Source organism: Mesoplodon densirostris, chromosome 15 (assembly GCF_025265405.1).
Source record: "Mesoplodon densirostris isolate mMesDen1 chromosome 15, mMesDen1 primary haplotype, whole genome shotgun sequence".
NCBI classification, from domain to species: Eukaryota; Metazoa; Chordata; class Mammalia; order Artiodactyla; family Ziphiidae; genus Mesoplodon; species Mesoplodon densirostris.
The window spans coordinates 28,945,124-28,959,499 of record NC_082675.1 but is presented as its reverse complement, the minus strand read 5'-3'; the positions used below and the strand labels follow the sequence as shown (position 1 = coordinate 28,959,499).

The 14,376-nt window shown below is 39.7% G+C and overlaps 1 protein-coding gene and 1 pseudogene across 3 annotated transcripts in view; one reads left to right on the top strand and one right to left on the bottom strand.

The window, feature by feature from the left end:
- Nucleotides 1-731: 731 nt before the first annotated feature.
- PTPN2 (protein tyrosine phosphatase non-receptor type 2) overlaps nt 732-14,376 on the bottom strand; it is an 80,712-nt gene continuing 67,067 nt past the window's right edge. The window contains exons 8-11 of one of the 3 annotated variants that reach the window (XM_060119144.1): nt 11,497-11,678; nt 7,770-7,871; nt 6,890-6,974; nt 2,713-3,787 (exon numbers count right to left, since the gene is read on the bottom strand). In XM_060119144.1, the coding sequence (XP_059975127.1) occupies nt 3,686-3,787; nt 6,890-6,974; nt 7,770-7,871; nt 11,497-11,678 (471 nt within the window). In that variant the 3' untranslated portion in view covers nt 2,713-3,685. Of the gene's footprint in view, nt 1,082-2,712; nt 3,788-6,889; nt 6,975-7,076; nt 7,872-11,496; nt 11,679-14,376 lie in introns of those variants that run through there. The other 2 variants (XM_060119143.1, XM_060119142.1) reach the window with 2 other exon arrangements.
- On the top strand, nt 8,429-8,826 carry LOC132503175 (prefoldin subunit 4-like; annotated as a pseudogene).

Sequence of the window (14,376 nt, the reverse complement as noted above, 5' to 3'; positions counted from 1 at the left end):
CATGCATTCTTTAGGAAAGATTTAATAGGGATTAATAACGTTTGCTTACTCCTAAAATAGACTAAAACCCCATGGACAACAAGGCAAAAAGGAAAAGGGGAGTCATTAAATTTGTGAAAGATGATATAGATTATTCAATGAACGGCGTTACAGAACATTCACAGTTGTCAAAACAAAAACAACAGTGAGTTGTCACACATTACGGTGATGCTCACATGACGCAGATGTGAGTGTCTCTGGATGAGTATCACCAGGACTGAGGACTGAGTGGGTTCAGAGCCCAAGCCCAGCACGTGGTCGGGAAATTAGACAGTCAAGAGGCCAAATGCCCCCTCAGGAAGGAACCTTTGGTCTCTTTACAACAGGAGGTGTTTGGGGAAAGCACAACCTCCAAGGAGAGAGTAACACTGTGATTTAAAAACTGCACTGAATTGCTGTACTTATCTAAAATTGATTTAATACCATTATCCATATTAATATTTTTCCAGGTAACAAAAGGGATATTATAACTTTTCTTTTGTTGCATTCACCTAACCTATATTGATAGGGTTATAACTAAATAAACATCTTAAAAAACCAAGGGGCCAATGTTTTGAACCAAGTTCAATTTAAATGTTAGTTGCTAGTTATAAAAACTTGAGAGCAAACCCTTAGGAAAACATTCATTATTTGAAGCAGAGCTGTCCTAAGATAATGCACACAAACCAACACAGTCTATTTAATAAAAATATTTAATGCTGCCAAAAAGTATAAAAATACAGTAGGAATGGCAGTACAATACAAAGTAGTCTTTCCTAATTGATTTCTTTTACATCTCTCTACATTTCACACACGCATTAAAAAACTTAACAATGCATCAAATGAAAGGGCTCTGCAAAGTCTTCTGCTGGTGGTGCTCTTCATTCCCTGGATGTAAGGTTTACTTTGTAAACAGACAAATGTGAGGCAATCTACAGGCTTATCAAGCCTCACTTAGTTTCCGGAGTGGGCTCCAGGTCTTGCTTTGCACAGCAATGGTTCAAAATTTATAGCTGCAGAATATTCTCAAGTCATGAATATTTAGGTGTCTGTCAATCTTGGCCTAAAACATAAAATAAGAAGTCATCTATTCAATTCATATTTACCAAACACACAGACATACACAGATACACACAAACATAAAAGGACTAACAATGAACTAAAAAGGCAACCAAAAAACATTCCAACACATCACACTCAATCACACTGAGTGTTTCGCTGTTACCTCGGTAAAACTGCTTACGTGCTTGATTTTCAAACAGAATTGGTGGTGTGAGGTAGACTCATGTTAAAGCACCATAACTCTCACTCTTTTACAAGAATTAATAACTATGAATTTTTTTAGGTCATCCTGTATTACTCAAGAAATGACCTCCATGTGAGCTATACTGACAGACAGACAGTTAAAAAAAAAAAATGTACCCGTAACAGTTTAGCAAGATTATATGGTATGTGCTAGACTTACCAATACTTTGGAATTCAATGCAAAAGTCTAATCCAATTTGGACCTCCACTGTATCATACTGCTAAAATATTATGAATGTAATGTATGAACATAAAGTTGGCTTATATCTTTAACTCATGGACTGTTAGCAGCATGCTTTTTGTCCTGAAGGGTAATACTAATGATCACAGAAATACAGAACCGAAGTGACATGATTTAAGTATTAAAAGAAAACAGACATAAAATAATTGATAGATTTATTGTACTTTAATACCAAAAAGTAAAGATAAATGAGAGTTTAAACAAGTGATAGAGAGATGAAATAACAACTAATTTAAGGGCAGGTGAGTTTTTAATGTTATTTCACAATATTTGCAAATGGCTGAACTTCTGAGGTGGTAACTGGTATTTCCCCTCAACTTCCCTTGCTCTGACAAAAAAAAAAAAAAACAGATCTAAATACTTGTCATTGTTGTGCCTCAACGTGTATAAATAGGAAATATAAACCACACCCACACATTTATCCAAAACATTTAGTCAAGACCCCCAATACTACGAGTTAGTTTCTTCCTGACTGCTGGCTCCTTGGGTGTCTCATTTCCAGCACTGACAAAGAAATGTCCAGACACCAAGGAAGCATTCTTGTTAGGTGCCTGTGGTCACAGAAACTACCACAGGTGCTTCTTGCAGGGACCTGAGAAGCCTGAACCAAAGTGGCTGATGTGAGGAAAAGAGCTTCTGACTGACCCTGAGTGCTGCAAAATATGCATGTGTTTCCCACACCTTCAGAAGTCCCCTTGTTAAAACCAAGGAACTGATCCAGTCAGAGTGAATGAAATAATGGTTTGGTTTAGAGAGTGCTCTGATGTTCCAGTATTACTCTGGCTCAGTGGTAGTCCAAACTGTTCCACAAAATTTTTTGGAGGGGAAAACTTTGATTTGTTTCACTTAAAAAATAAAAAGGGGCCTCCCTGGTGGCGCAAGTGGTTGAGAGTCCGCCTGCCGATGCAGGGGATACGGGTTCGTGCCCCGGTCTGGGAGGATCCCATATGCCGCGGAGCGGCTGGGCCCGTGAGCCATGGCCGCTGAGCCTGCGCGTCCGGAGCCTGTGCTCCGCAACGGGGGAGGCCACAACAGTGAGAGGCCCGCATACCGCAAAAAAAAAAAAAAAATAAAAAATAAAAAAAAAATAAAAAAAAATAAATAAAAAGAAGGTTATTTTGGATTTTAATGGGTAACAGTAGCTGTCTAATGCTTTTCCATTTAAATATTCCATAAAAACAGGTTGCGTGTGACATAATGGGAAAGCATGAGGCCTGGAGTTACTGGGATTCTACAGACTGGAGTTCAAATCTCAGCTCTCTCATGATCTAGATGTACAACCTTGGGCACGTTACTTATTCTTTGACTCAGTTTTCTCGTCTGAAAATCGGGTAACGGGATGCACCTTGGAGAGGTGTATCTACTGACTGGCAGAACCGGCAGGTGTTGCCTCCCCAGCAGTGTGTTAAAGACACACTCAGCAAGGATGAACTACCCCTTAGAACAACTAAAAGGTCTTGACAGGGGCTGGCTCCACACCGAAGTAGTTCCTGCCACAAGATACTCATCCTTGCTTTACTGAAAAGAGTCCCATACACTTCTCTGCGGTGAGCAAGGCACTCACTGCCTTACAGACAACATCAACTTACCCAGTGGGAAACTCCCGAATTCATCAAACTCAAAATAACTTCAGGTTTTTTATAGCAGTAATTTGAAATATCAACATCATCATATGTCTAAAAAATCTATGCCAAATTAGAGCAACAATAAAGAATTGATGCTTTTCTTTAAAAAATGGTCTCCATAAAGAAAAAAATTTCCATTCCATTCTCCTTATAGCTCCCCCAATATACCACGTGATGGAAAACCAGACAACAGTATTAAAGTAGACTCTGCAAGTAATATCCATCCTCCCTAAATCCTAAAATTCCCATATTCCACTCTAAATTATAAAACCCAAACAGAAAGAGTACCAATGATTGGATTTTTCATTCTCCCACTGGACTGCACAGAGACGGTCACAGCATTTGAGAATTCTCGTTGTCAGGTTGTTACTGATAAAGACAATCCCTCGACCCAACTAAAAGCCCCTCAGGCTGAGTCACTGCTTAGCCGGGGCAGTACTCTGCAACATGACATCACTCATCCACATTCAGCAGAACAAGAGGACACCTGGCATTTCTAACTTATCTGCTGTTGTAGGGGCTGTGGGTGCTGCTGTCCCAGAAACAGTGCTTTGAAGACAGATACAAGGAAAGATGGAATCAAATCCAAACCAATGAACTAGGGAAAAGATGAAAGACACAGGTCAACTCCAGAATAAATCATCCAGGGGACGACCAAGGCCTGTATTTTAAGTCAAAAAAACTTAATTTTATTATGTGAAAAAATACTGAATTTCTGTTTTTCAAAACTTTATTTATAAGATGACTATCATCTAGATAAGCCAACGCCAAATAAGGGTTTCCTGAAGTAAGAGAGACTTGAATAGCTGTGATGTAGAAATGGGAGCCCAGAACACGCCATCCCTGCCAGGCACTCAGCTCCAGCAGGGGATGGACATTGGAGTCCTAACCTCAGCCACCCCGCCCTTGTCCACGCTTTCTACCCCACTAACAAACCCACAGGGACCTGCTGGAACCAGAAATAAGTCAGTGCTGACGGAAGGTGTGACTCTTAGACTCTTGCCTGGACATAGGGAGAAACGGATGATAGACATAATGGCATTAGGCTTACAATATACTGCATTTAAAAAGTCTCTGTAAGACTCGTGTCTGAAAGTAAAAATCAAGGCAGACTAGATTTTAAAATCTGTACAATAACCAGGCAGTCACTCTGGAAATGTACTCACTAAAAGAGAGTATACAACGGTCAATAAAATATTTCTAACATAATCAGGTTCTAGCCTGTGTCTGTTCACACAGAATCTAGTCAGAGATATTTTTCTAAGAGGGAAACGACTTGCAGAAGTTGTCTTTCTTTGAGAATTTAATTCTAAAATACACTCTACATGAGAGTCTTCAATGATGGCAACAGGAGAGAAGGTAGAAAGGTCAAGTCTCAGGCTGACTCTGGCTCAGCAACACCACCACCTGCTGCACGGGCTTGTTGTGAGGTTACCAGGAGAACACGTGGGAAGCCCCAGCACCATGCCTGGCACCACGGAAATGACCTCTAAGTGGGAACAACCATCACTGTCAAGGACGTTGAAAGCAAAGACGGAACTGATACAGAAGCTGGAGGACTGCTCCATGCCAGAAACTACTTTTTAAACCAATATGTATTTTTTTTATTCAAACCATCAATTCTAGTTTATTTGAAACAAAGGGGACACGCACAAGTGTACATAAAATTAACTTAAGGTCACAATTCCTTCCTCTGATGCACCTATTAAAAAAAATCAACTTTTTAACTTCCTTTCTCTTTTTTTGTTCATTTCTTGGTAGAAATACTAATACATAATAAAATGGACCAAAAATATAGAAGAGGATAAGGACAGAGCAAATATATAAAGCATCTAAACATGGAAGTGGTCTGTACATTACCAAAGTTCTCTATGCACTTTTACATCATTTCTATGCTACATATGGATAAACTAAATATGGAGAACTGTATTTGTAGATATTCTACACATGCAAGCATAAATAAAAATCAGTAGTAGGGTGGCATAAAATGCTTGGTTGCACGTGGGAATGAGTACAGAGCCCATTGGTACAGCCAGAAAAGACGGTGCTGAATCAGGGGTGCTGTCAGTTTATCGGCAGGAGCAGATACAAACACAAATGAACTAGGTATTAATGCAGATAGTCTTTCTTAAAAATAATAAAGCTTCTGGCTTTTTTATTAAGAAAATACCAGCACCTCATCGAAGTCAAACCGTACAACTCATTTTCAGCATCTGTTCTAATTAGAAAACATCACGAAGACCTACAGACACAAGTTCTGGGAAGATGCACACCCACCGTGGTTGCCGACTCCTCTGCTGTTCCCTGAGGGCAGGACCCCGCCTGGCCCGCCCCTCTGACTAGACGCCTTCTTTAATAAAGGTCAGGCACTTGGCCATGCATTTTCAGTAACTAGTATAGGGCACCCACCAAAAACACAATCCCTGGTAAAAATTAACATGCTCTCCTCAGGGATGTGCTTGGAGGAGGAAAGATGACTAATGTTTGCAGCAGCAGAAGTTTATCAACAAGTGTCCGCTACACCAGATGTGATTTTAAAAATACATTATGGCAAACATCTCCAGAAGGACGGGAAGCAAAGAGCAAAGCTGAAGCACTGAGCCCCACGAAGCACGTCCACCCTGCCCGGGGACAAGGGTATCATTATCAGCTTGTGTTTCCCATAAAGTCTTTGCCTTTTATTGAAAGCAAGGCGACCCACAGTTGGAACTGAATAGGTCTACCTGTATTTGACTTGCAGAGTAATATACTGTATTTTAGCAAAGATAAACCACAGCAAATTGGAAAGAAAGGTTTTAAACCAATAACGACCTAAAATGTAAGGGTCATGGTGCCTGAACACAGGGGTGATGCAGGCAGACACAGCAACATCCTTCTTACCTCCTTCCATGTAAAGGTTACAGGACACAGTGGTGCTGAGCGGGGCATGGGCACATGTGACACAAACTGTCCTCCACACACAGCACCACCTGCGTCCTGCTCTCAAACTCTCAGCATAACTCAACCCACTTGAGAAGGCTATTCGAACCAACTCAAAAGTCTATCTATACCGATGGTTTTCAAACTGTTGTTGAAATGATCACTGCCCACTGAAAAGAATTAAACCTCATGCAGCAATCGTACCTAGTATGTAAAGTGGATAAAGCAGAGACAGCCTACTTTATCTGCTGGAAGTGAAAGTTGGAGGTAAAGGTTGGCAGCTTGGGGTCCTTCCTACCACCTCCTGGTGACCCCTCAGAAATCCAACAAGCAAAGTTTGAAAACCACTGAAATAATGTGATTTCATTATTTCAGCCAATAAATTTATAACAACTATTTAAAGTTTAAGTAAAACAAGTTAAACACTGAAAGGAATGTTATGATCTGAAGAAAGCTAGCACTCAAATGAGCAATTAGATTCATTAAACAATATGCTCTAAAAATACCCATTAAGAAGTTAAAGGGACAGTGTAGGTTTGAACATCATTATACTATTTATTGAAGTAGAAAGAACTTAAAAAAGTTTTTACTGCAAAACTTCAGTCTAATAAACTGAAATCATGGATGATAAAATGCTGCTCGTTATTTTTATTTCCTAAATTATGGTTTACCCCAATTATAAATTAGGGTAATTACATTGAAATTTTCCTGAAAAATAAACAGTATTAATAATGGGCTTTACAGAAACCAGTTTCTTTACAAAGTCTTGACCAACTGTTACCTGACTACGCCAGTAAGGAGAATTTTCCTTCAAAGATATTTTTAGAGAAAATTTTTGTTTCTTTTTCTTTTTAAAATTGGGAAAACTGTAAAACATAAAAGAAATGCAAATATATAGTAAAAATTGCTTATTCAGAGTTCTACCTGCTCATATCAAACTTTTCTTTAGGAAAATGTATCCAGTACAATTGAATCAACATACACTTTATTATTTTTTTTTTGTGGTAACAGATTTTTTTTCAAATTGAGCTTTTAAAAAGTACATTTAACTACAAAAGTAAGATTAAATAGGTACTTATAAAATATATTTACCCTGCAATGGTTAAGAATATAAAATGTTGATGCCCATGTGAACAGTACATTATACATTACACGCATTACTTAAAGGTCATTTTCTTTCCAGTAATAATGTCCATAAAACCACAATATTTATTGCTTATATCAAGTGCAGGTTAAAATCCAGACAGCCTCCAAAAACGAATCCTCGTGATAAAGGACTTCTCAGTCTGGTCAGGTGAAATATTACACTTAACATGTATGAATACAGTTGAAAATGTACCAGTTCTTAAGAAGCATTCAAGTCTTTATTTTAGGGAGCGGGTACAGTGTGGGCAGCGCCTTGGGGTGCTGAGGGGACTGCACACCCCAATTCTCTGTGGGTGTCTAGTCAACTGCACCGTCTGGTGTCTGAGGAGTTTGCTAACAGATGAACCCCTGTGATTCACGCAACACTGTCAGCTACCAGTGCTGAAGCTTGCGGGGCAAAATTAATTACTTATAGGGCATTTTGCTGAAAAAACAGTGTCCAGCCAACAAAGGCGCCAACCAAAATGACGGACACAAACCCCATCTTAGTGAGAATAGGTTGCCAATATAACCACCTTTTCCTTTTTCGTTCGGTCTCGTTCAGCCTCTGCTTCATCTGCTGCACCTTCTGAGCTGTGCTGGCTTTCCTGTCCTCCCGAAGGCGCTTACGCAGAGCACTGTGAACACACAAGAGCACATCAGCAGGGCTGGGCTCAACCACCAGGCAGAGCACACACACCCTGCCCACTCCACCCCACTTCTCAACTCATTCAGATGCTGGAACAAAAAGGGGAAAAGCTTCAATACTCTAAATGGTTCAGAGGTGCACTCACGTAATTCAATGACAATTGCTGGTACAGTTTTATGTAAATGAATATTTTTAGTAGGACCTGAAAAGAAGCATGGTGTCAGTATTTTTTCTTTCTTTGCTAGCCAGCCAGCAGGAGTGGGAAGACAGAGGGTCCCCAGGCATCTGATCCCCTTTGGAGTTCATATTTGATTTTTCACAAAGGCCCCTATACTTAACATTTCCTTGAATATTCTGCTGTGTGAGTGCCTACTGCTGTCTGCCCATCCCTTTTCTAGCTCCCATTTTCCTATTCAATACAGAATTTTTGTTCCAAAGGAAGCTCTTTGACTCTGGGATCATGGTCCCAGAACAACACAAAGAATGACCGAAGGCAACATGAAAACTACTATTTTTTTCCCTTGAAAAAAGTCTCACAAGCCTAAGATGGCAGTCACCATGAAGAAGACAGCAGAAGATGTCAATGTTACTTTTGAAAATCAACAAAGGACATACAGATTTGCATGGAATACAAGCAGAATCAGAGCTGAAGGAAGAAACAGAAGTAAAAAAGAAACAACTCCCAAACTTAGAAGATGCTTGTTAGGACATCATGCTTGCAGACGAGGACTGCTTAATGACACCTCATCAGACTGGTGGTTTTCATTAGCCATTCTCAAGAAGAAACATGAGAAATGCTAGAAGAAGCAAAGAAAAACTTTCAAGAAGAAACTGACGCCTTACCATCCAGTGTGGAATCAATTCAGTGGGTGTTAGCAGATTTGAGAGTTCAGTTATATGAAAAATTTGGGAGCAACACAAACCCTGAAGCTGATGAAAGCTAAACATTTTATAACACCAAATGATATGGAAAGCAAAACTTAAAAAATTTTTTTCACTTATTTAATGGAAACTTGCCTATTTTCACATCTTGCTTATTTATGTTTTTAAAAGAAGACAGTATTCATCTATGTATTTTGCATAACAATTATATCAAGTGTAGGGGTTTTATGTCATGTTATTAAAATCAGTTAATAAAAAAAAAATCTCACAAAATCCATCTCCTCTTTTCACTTACTGCTTATATTACAGCAAAAGCCTAACCAGTTTCCATGCCTTCAGAGTAAATACTACACTCCAGTAATTATTCTGAAGCACAGCTCTGATGGTATGGCTTGACTAAAAATCTTGAATGCCTTTTCAGCGTCTACTACATTAAGAAGCAGCTTTTTTCCTGGCCCAAATGTTTAACCTGTATCTAATAGTGAAAAACAATCAGAAGAATCCAGATTGTGAGGCATCCTAAAAGGCAACTCATCTATAAGCTGCAATGTCCAGCAACGGGGGAAAACTAAAGGTGGTGGATAGTCCCAGGTTAAAGGAGACTAAAGAACCACATCAACCAAATACAATGCATGATCCTGGATCAGATCTTGAATTACTTTTTAAAATAGCTATAGAGACTGGGATCATAAAAATGTTCCAAAATTACATTATGGCGATGGCCACAAAACTCTGTACATACATTCAATCCAGTAAACTGTACGCTCTAAATTTTGTGAATTCTATGGTATGTAAATTATATCTCAGTAATTTTCTGTAAAGCTTTAAGGTGGATTTTTTTTATAATTCGAGAACTCTGAATATGGACTACATATTAGATTATTTTATCAACGTTAAATTATGTGGGAATATTGGCACCTTCAGACATTGCTGGTAGGAAGGTGAAGTGATGCAACCACTTGGAAAACTGGCCAAAAAATGCTCAACACGGAGTGGCCACGTGTGGCCAGCAACCCCACTCCTAGTTACACACCCAAGAGACAAGAACACGTGTTCTCCTGCCATGTACAACCTTGTTCTTGCCCAAATGTTTTTTTTTTTTTTTGCTGTTCTCCAAGTTTGTTTCCTTCTAAACTAAGAAACCTCTTGTCTCTGGTTCTCTCACCCTCTAGAGCCCTTCTATTCTCATCCTACAGCATTTCATTTATAGTAAATAATTTATGTTGCTAGTCTGGGTTCTTGTTTTGTCCCTTAAGTGTATTAGCAACTTGGGGACTATGTTTTGCTCATCTCCATATGCTTTGCAGTCTTCCTAATGTCTTTTTCACTTTAACTTATCACACACACAGGTATCTCTGGCTGTGTGAACTCTACCTGAATATTTCCTACAATGACTTGCAAAAATTATTACTCAGAATTCACTCTCTAGACTGAAAATTCACTATAACAAGTATGTATGTACCTGCCAATAAAACAAATTACACTGCAGTCAAGATCAGGCAAAACATATATAAAATATATAAAAGGATACAGAGCTCCCAGTATTATTTCCTGACTTAAAACTAGTAAATCTAAGGTAGAAGAAGAAACAACTTTATGCTTTAACTTGTAGTCTAAACCACTGAAGCCACACATAAGGAGTAGCACTGCTAAGTCATAATAAACTCTTCAATATGATATATAGCAACTTACTATGTACTGTCATACACTACCTTTTATAAAATTTCAGGCAATTTTTATATTGGGGAAATACAGAACTGAAGCTATAATGTATAGGAGACCTTAACGATTTTCACAGCACATCCCAAGATCCCACTGTAACAAATATGACTACAGCATAAAATTTTCCACAAGAAAAAGCATATTTGACAAAAAGAAAAGAAAAAAAGTCTTCCAGAGATATTGAAGAGAGGGAGTAAAAGCGCTCATTCACTTTTCTGAGAGACTCACACCTCAGGACACCAGCTTCGTAATGTGTGAGATATTTGGAGCCCAAGAAACGTAATTTTTCAAATTTAAAAACTTGAAGAGTTTACACATTCATATGGATTAAAAACTCAAAAAGTATAGGGCATTTTATGTGATTTTTTTTTTTTTTTTTTTTGTGGTACACGGGCCTCTCACTGCTGTGGCCTCTCCCGTTGCAGAGCACAGGCTCCGGACGCACAGGCTCAGCGGCCATGGCTCACGGGCCCAGCCACTCTGCGGCATGTGGGATCCTCCAGGACCGGGGCACGAACCCATGTCCCCTGCATCGGCAGGCGGACTCTCAACCACTGTGCTACCAGGGAAGCCCCTAGGTGAATTTTTTTGAAAAATATTTTTTTCTTCCAATAACAGAATTAAGTTGAAATATTCATTTAATTATTTCATAATGGTATTAAAAGCATATTACCAATTACATTGTAACAGTAGCGTGAACACTATAACTGTACAAACGGCAGGTATTCATACTCTGTTTTCTGCATCATACTACACATTTTAGCATCTAATTATATCAACTCTTACACTCAATAAGTATTGTGTTAAACCATTTTCCAACAGGTTTCCGTCTTTAAGTATCAGCTTCTTTGAGATCAATGATGTCATTATATACTACTTAAATGCCCTTGAGTAATAAATAAATGGTTACATTAACTCAATACACTAAAGGTCTATATTAGTTCCCATCCACAGAACTTATTAAAATAAAAGTCTCATCTTTTCAAGCATTGTTATTGCAGTAACCTTACCTCTCGCTGTTTTCCTCCAGAGTATCTTGCATTTTAGAGGACAGTCCTGTACACCTGTCACTTGTCAGTTTTTCTTCTTCTAGGCCTATCCTGTTCCCGTTGTATTTTTCAGTCATTATTTTGTTTGGTGAATGATCGAAAACAGGACATACATCTTCCTTAGAAAGTTCTTTCCACCGTTTCTAAGTAGGGAAATGAGAAACAAATGCAAACACTAAAGTTTTGACTTTCCTTAAATAAAATTTATGAAACTGAAATTCTATATTTAACTTAAGAAAACCCTGTGATGCTAACATATGAATGAAAAAGAAAAACGTGTTTTGTCATACCACTTCTAGCTATGTCTATTTTAAGTTGAATATTTAATAATAATAAAGCATTTTTAATAAACCTATCTATCTTAGTTGCGTTGGGTCTTCATTGCTGCGCGTGGGCTTTCTCTAGTTGCGGCGAGTGGGGGCTACTCTTCGTTGTGGTGCGTGGGCTTCTCATCACGGTCGTTTCTCTTGTTGTGGAGCACAGGCTCCAGGCACACGGGTTTCAGTAGTTGTGGCACGTGGGCTCAGTAGTTGTGACTCGTGGGCTCTAGAGCACAGGCTCAGTAGTTGTGGCGCACAGGCTTAGCCGCTCTGCGGCATGTGGGATCCTCCTGGACCAGGGCTTGAACCTGTGTCCCCTGCACTGGCAGGAGGATTCTGAACCACTGCGCCACCAGGGAAGTCCCAATAATAAAGCATTTAATATTGATGCACATCAGTATGTAGTTGAATACAATAATCTTAATAAAATGTAGTGACTTTAACCTCACCAAAATACTGGTCCTAGTAAGAAGATCTTCGCCAAAGTCAGGTTGTGCTGTCTCCTAATCCAGAGGCATGTGCCTCTGGAAGAGTGACCAAGATGGCCCTTGAAAGTGACCCAGTGTGCCCTGCTCATTGCCACTGTCCAGTTTAGCGGAGAACCAATGGTGAGACCTCCCAGCAGGTCCCTGCAGTGCCAGAGGCCTTCAAGTTGACTGTCCCCACCAGGTACACCAGCAGCTCAGGCAGCTGGCTGGACACCGGGTTGGGAAGACTCCTCAGCACGCCTGGACTTCAGATCAGGCAGGATTTAGACCAAGATGAAGAGACAGCCTATTTTCCTCCAATGAAACAGGACTGTCACCTGCCTTGGGACTTGTTGTGACTAATGAGATGACAGCTAACGAGTAGCAGAGTCAGAATTTGAACCCCTCACAAGGCTCTGCATCTTGGAAATAATCATCAGGGTCAGACACCAGATAGTTTAAGTATCCAACAAAAATGTTAACTGTCTCCAGAAAGCATGCTGGTCAATTCTTCACTGAGATCTAGTTACAGCAACTTGGCCTTATACTTGGGACAAAACTCAACAATGTCAGTAAACAAGATGATGCCAAAAACCAAGTCTTACTGGACCACTTCCCAGAATATGCAACAAATCCAGAATCTGTCAACAAGAAGAGTCAGCAGGAGGGTGGGGGAGGAAGAGAGATTTAATGCTAGTGAATTTTAAGAAGAAAAAACAAAGGGCAATGTCATTTTGCCAGGTCTCTGGGCAGCAAACTCACTCAACTTTGCCTCCCCTGTGACACACCTGGCAAGCAGGCTCCAGGCTCACCTGCCTCGGTGGTGCTGCCAGTGCTGCCGACTGTGAGGCCAGGGACCCAGCACTACCCTCGGCTCCCATTTGGAGCAGACGGGGCCGCTCACCTCCCCCGACTGCACACTCAGCTGAACCGCACTCAAGGAGCAATGCCCCCACACCATCTGCAACCCCACCCCCATTTCTCACTGAAGAAAGCCCCTCGAAGGAGTTGTAAAGTGATGTATTTAAACTCGAAACCCACTGTAATTTGTTCGAAGTATATATTTACTTATAACTTTATTAGTTGTGTATTTCATGTGATTACCATCACAAACACAGTTACTGGTTTCAGATAACAGTCACTTTAGATGTGAATATTAACAGCTCTCCTTTGTCCTGGCAGGTTCTAAATCATTTTATATCCACATATGCCAGAAATCTTCACAGGAAAACTAACATGAAACTGTAGCCAATAATGAAAACACCACTCGTATCCCGTAAATCTAGATTAAGACTGAGGTGAAGACAGAGGCTCCCTTTAGGAAAAAGAACCAGAGACAAAGCTTACACAGCATGGGTGCTTCTGGACAGATGGCGTCCCTCACCCCACTACCATCAACTCACACTCGAAAAGCTTCCTTCTTTCTTCTTACAAATATAATTTTCCCCAAAAATCAGAGGCAAAGGGGAGGCGGCAGATGTATGGTGAGAAAGACAAGTCCATAAACTGCCTATCACATCCTTGTATGTCCTATGAGACACTTTTTGGGACATGGGACAGAGTCATGCAGTTTGGGGTAGCCACATTAACAAAGTAACTCTAGATCTTTGTAACAATAAAGTTTTATGATTTAAGATTTCAGGGAAATTTATTTCTCTGAGATTTCTGGTCTAAGCTAAGGTTCTAGTATAGCACTGTCCAATGAAATGTAATGCGAGCCACATATATAACTTTAAAAATGTCTAACAGCCAAGTTTTAAAAAGAGATGAATTTTGACAAGATGTTTTATTTAATTCAACATTTAAAAATAGTGTCATTTGAACATATAATCAATATTTTTCAAATTACTGAGATATTTTACACTTTTTCTCCCTATATTTGTACATCTTATACTTTAAGCAGAACTTGATTCAGACTAGCTACATCTCAACACTCAACAGAACATGTGGCTCCAGCATTAGACAGCAGGGTTCCAGAAGGAGAAAATATCTACATAAAATAAACAAGTCCACATGCATAAACACGCAGTCCTGGATGAATACACACAGGCCTC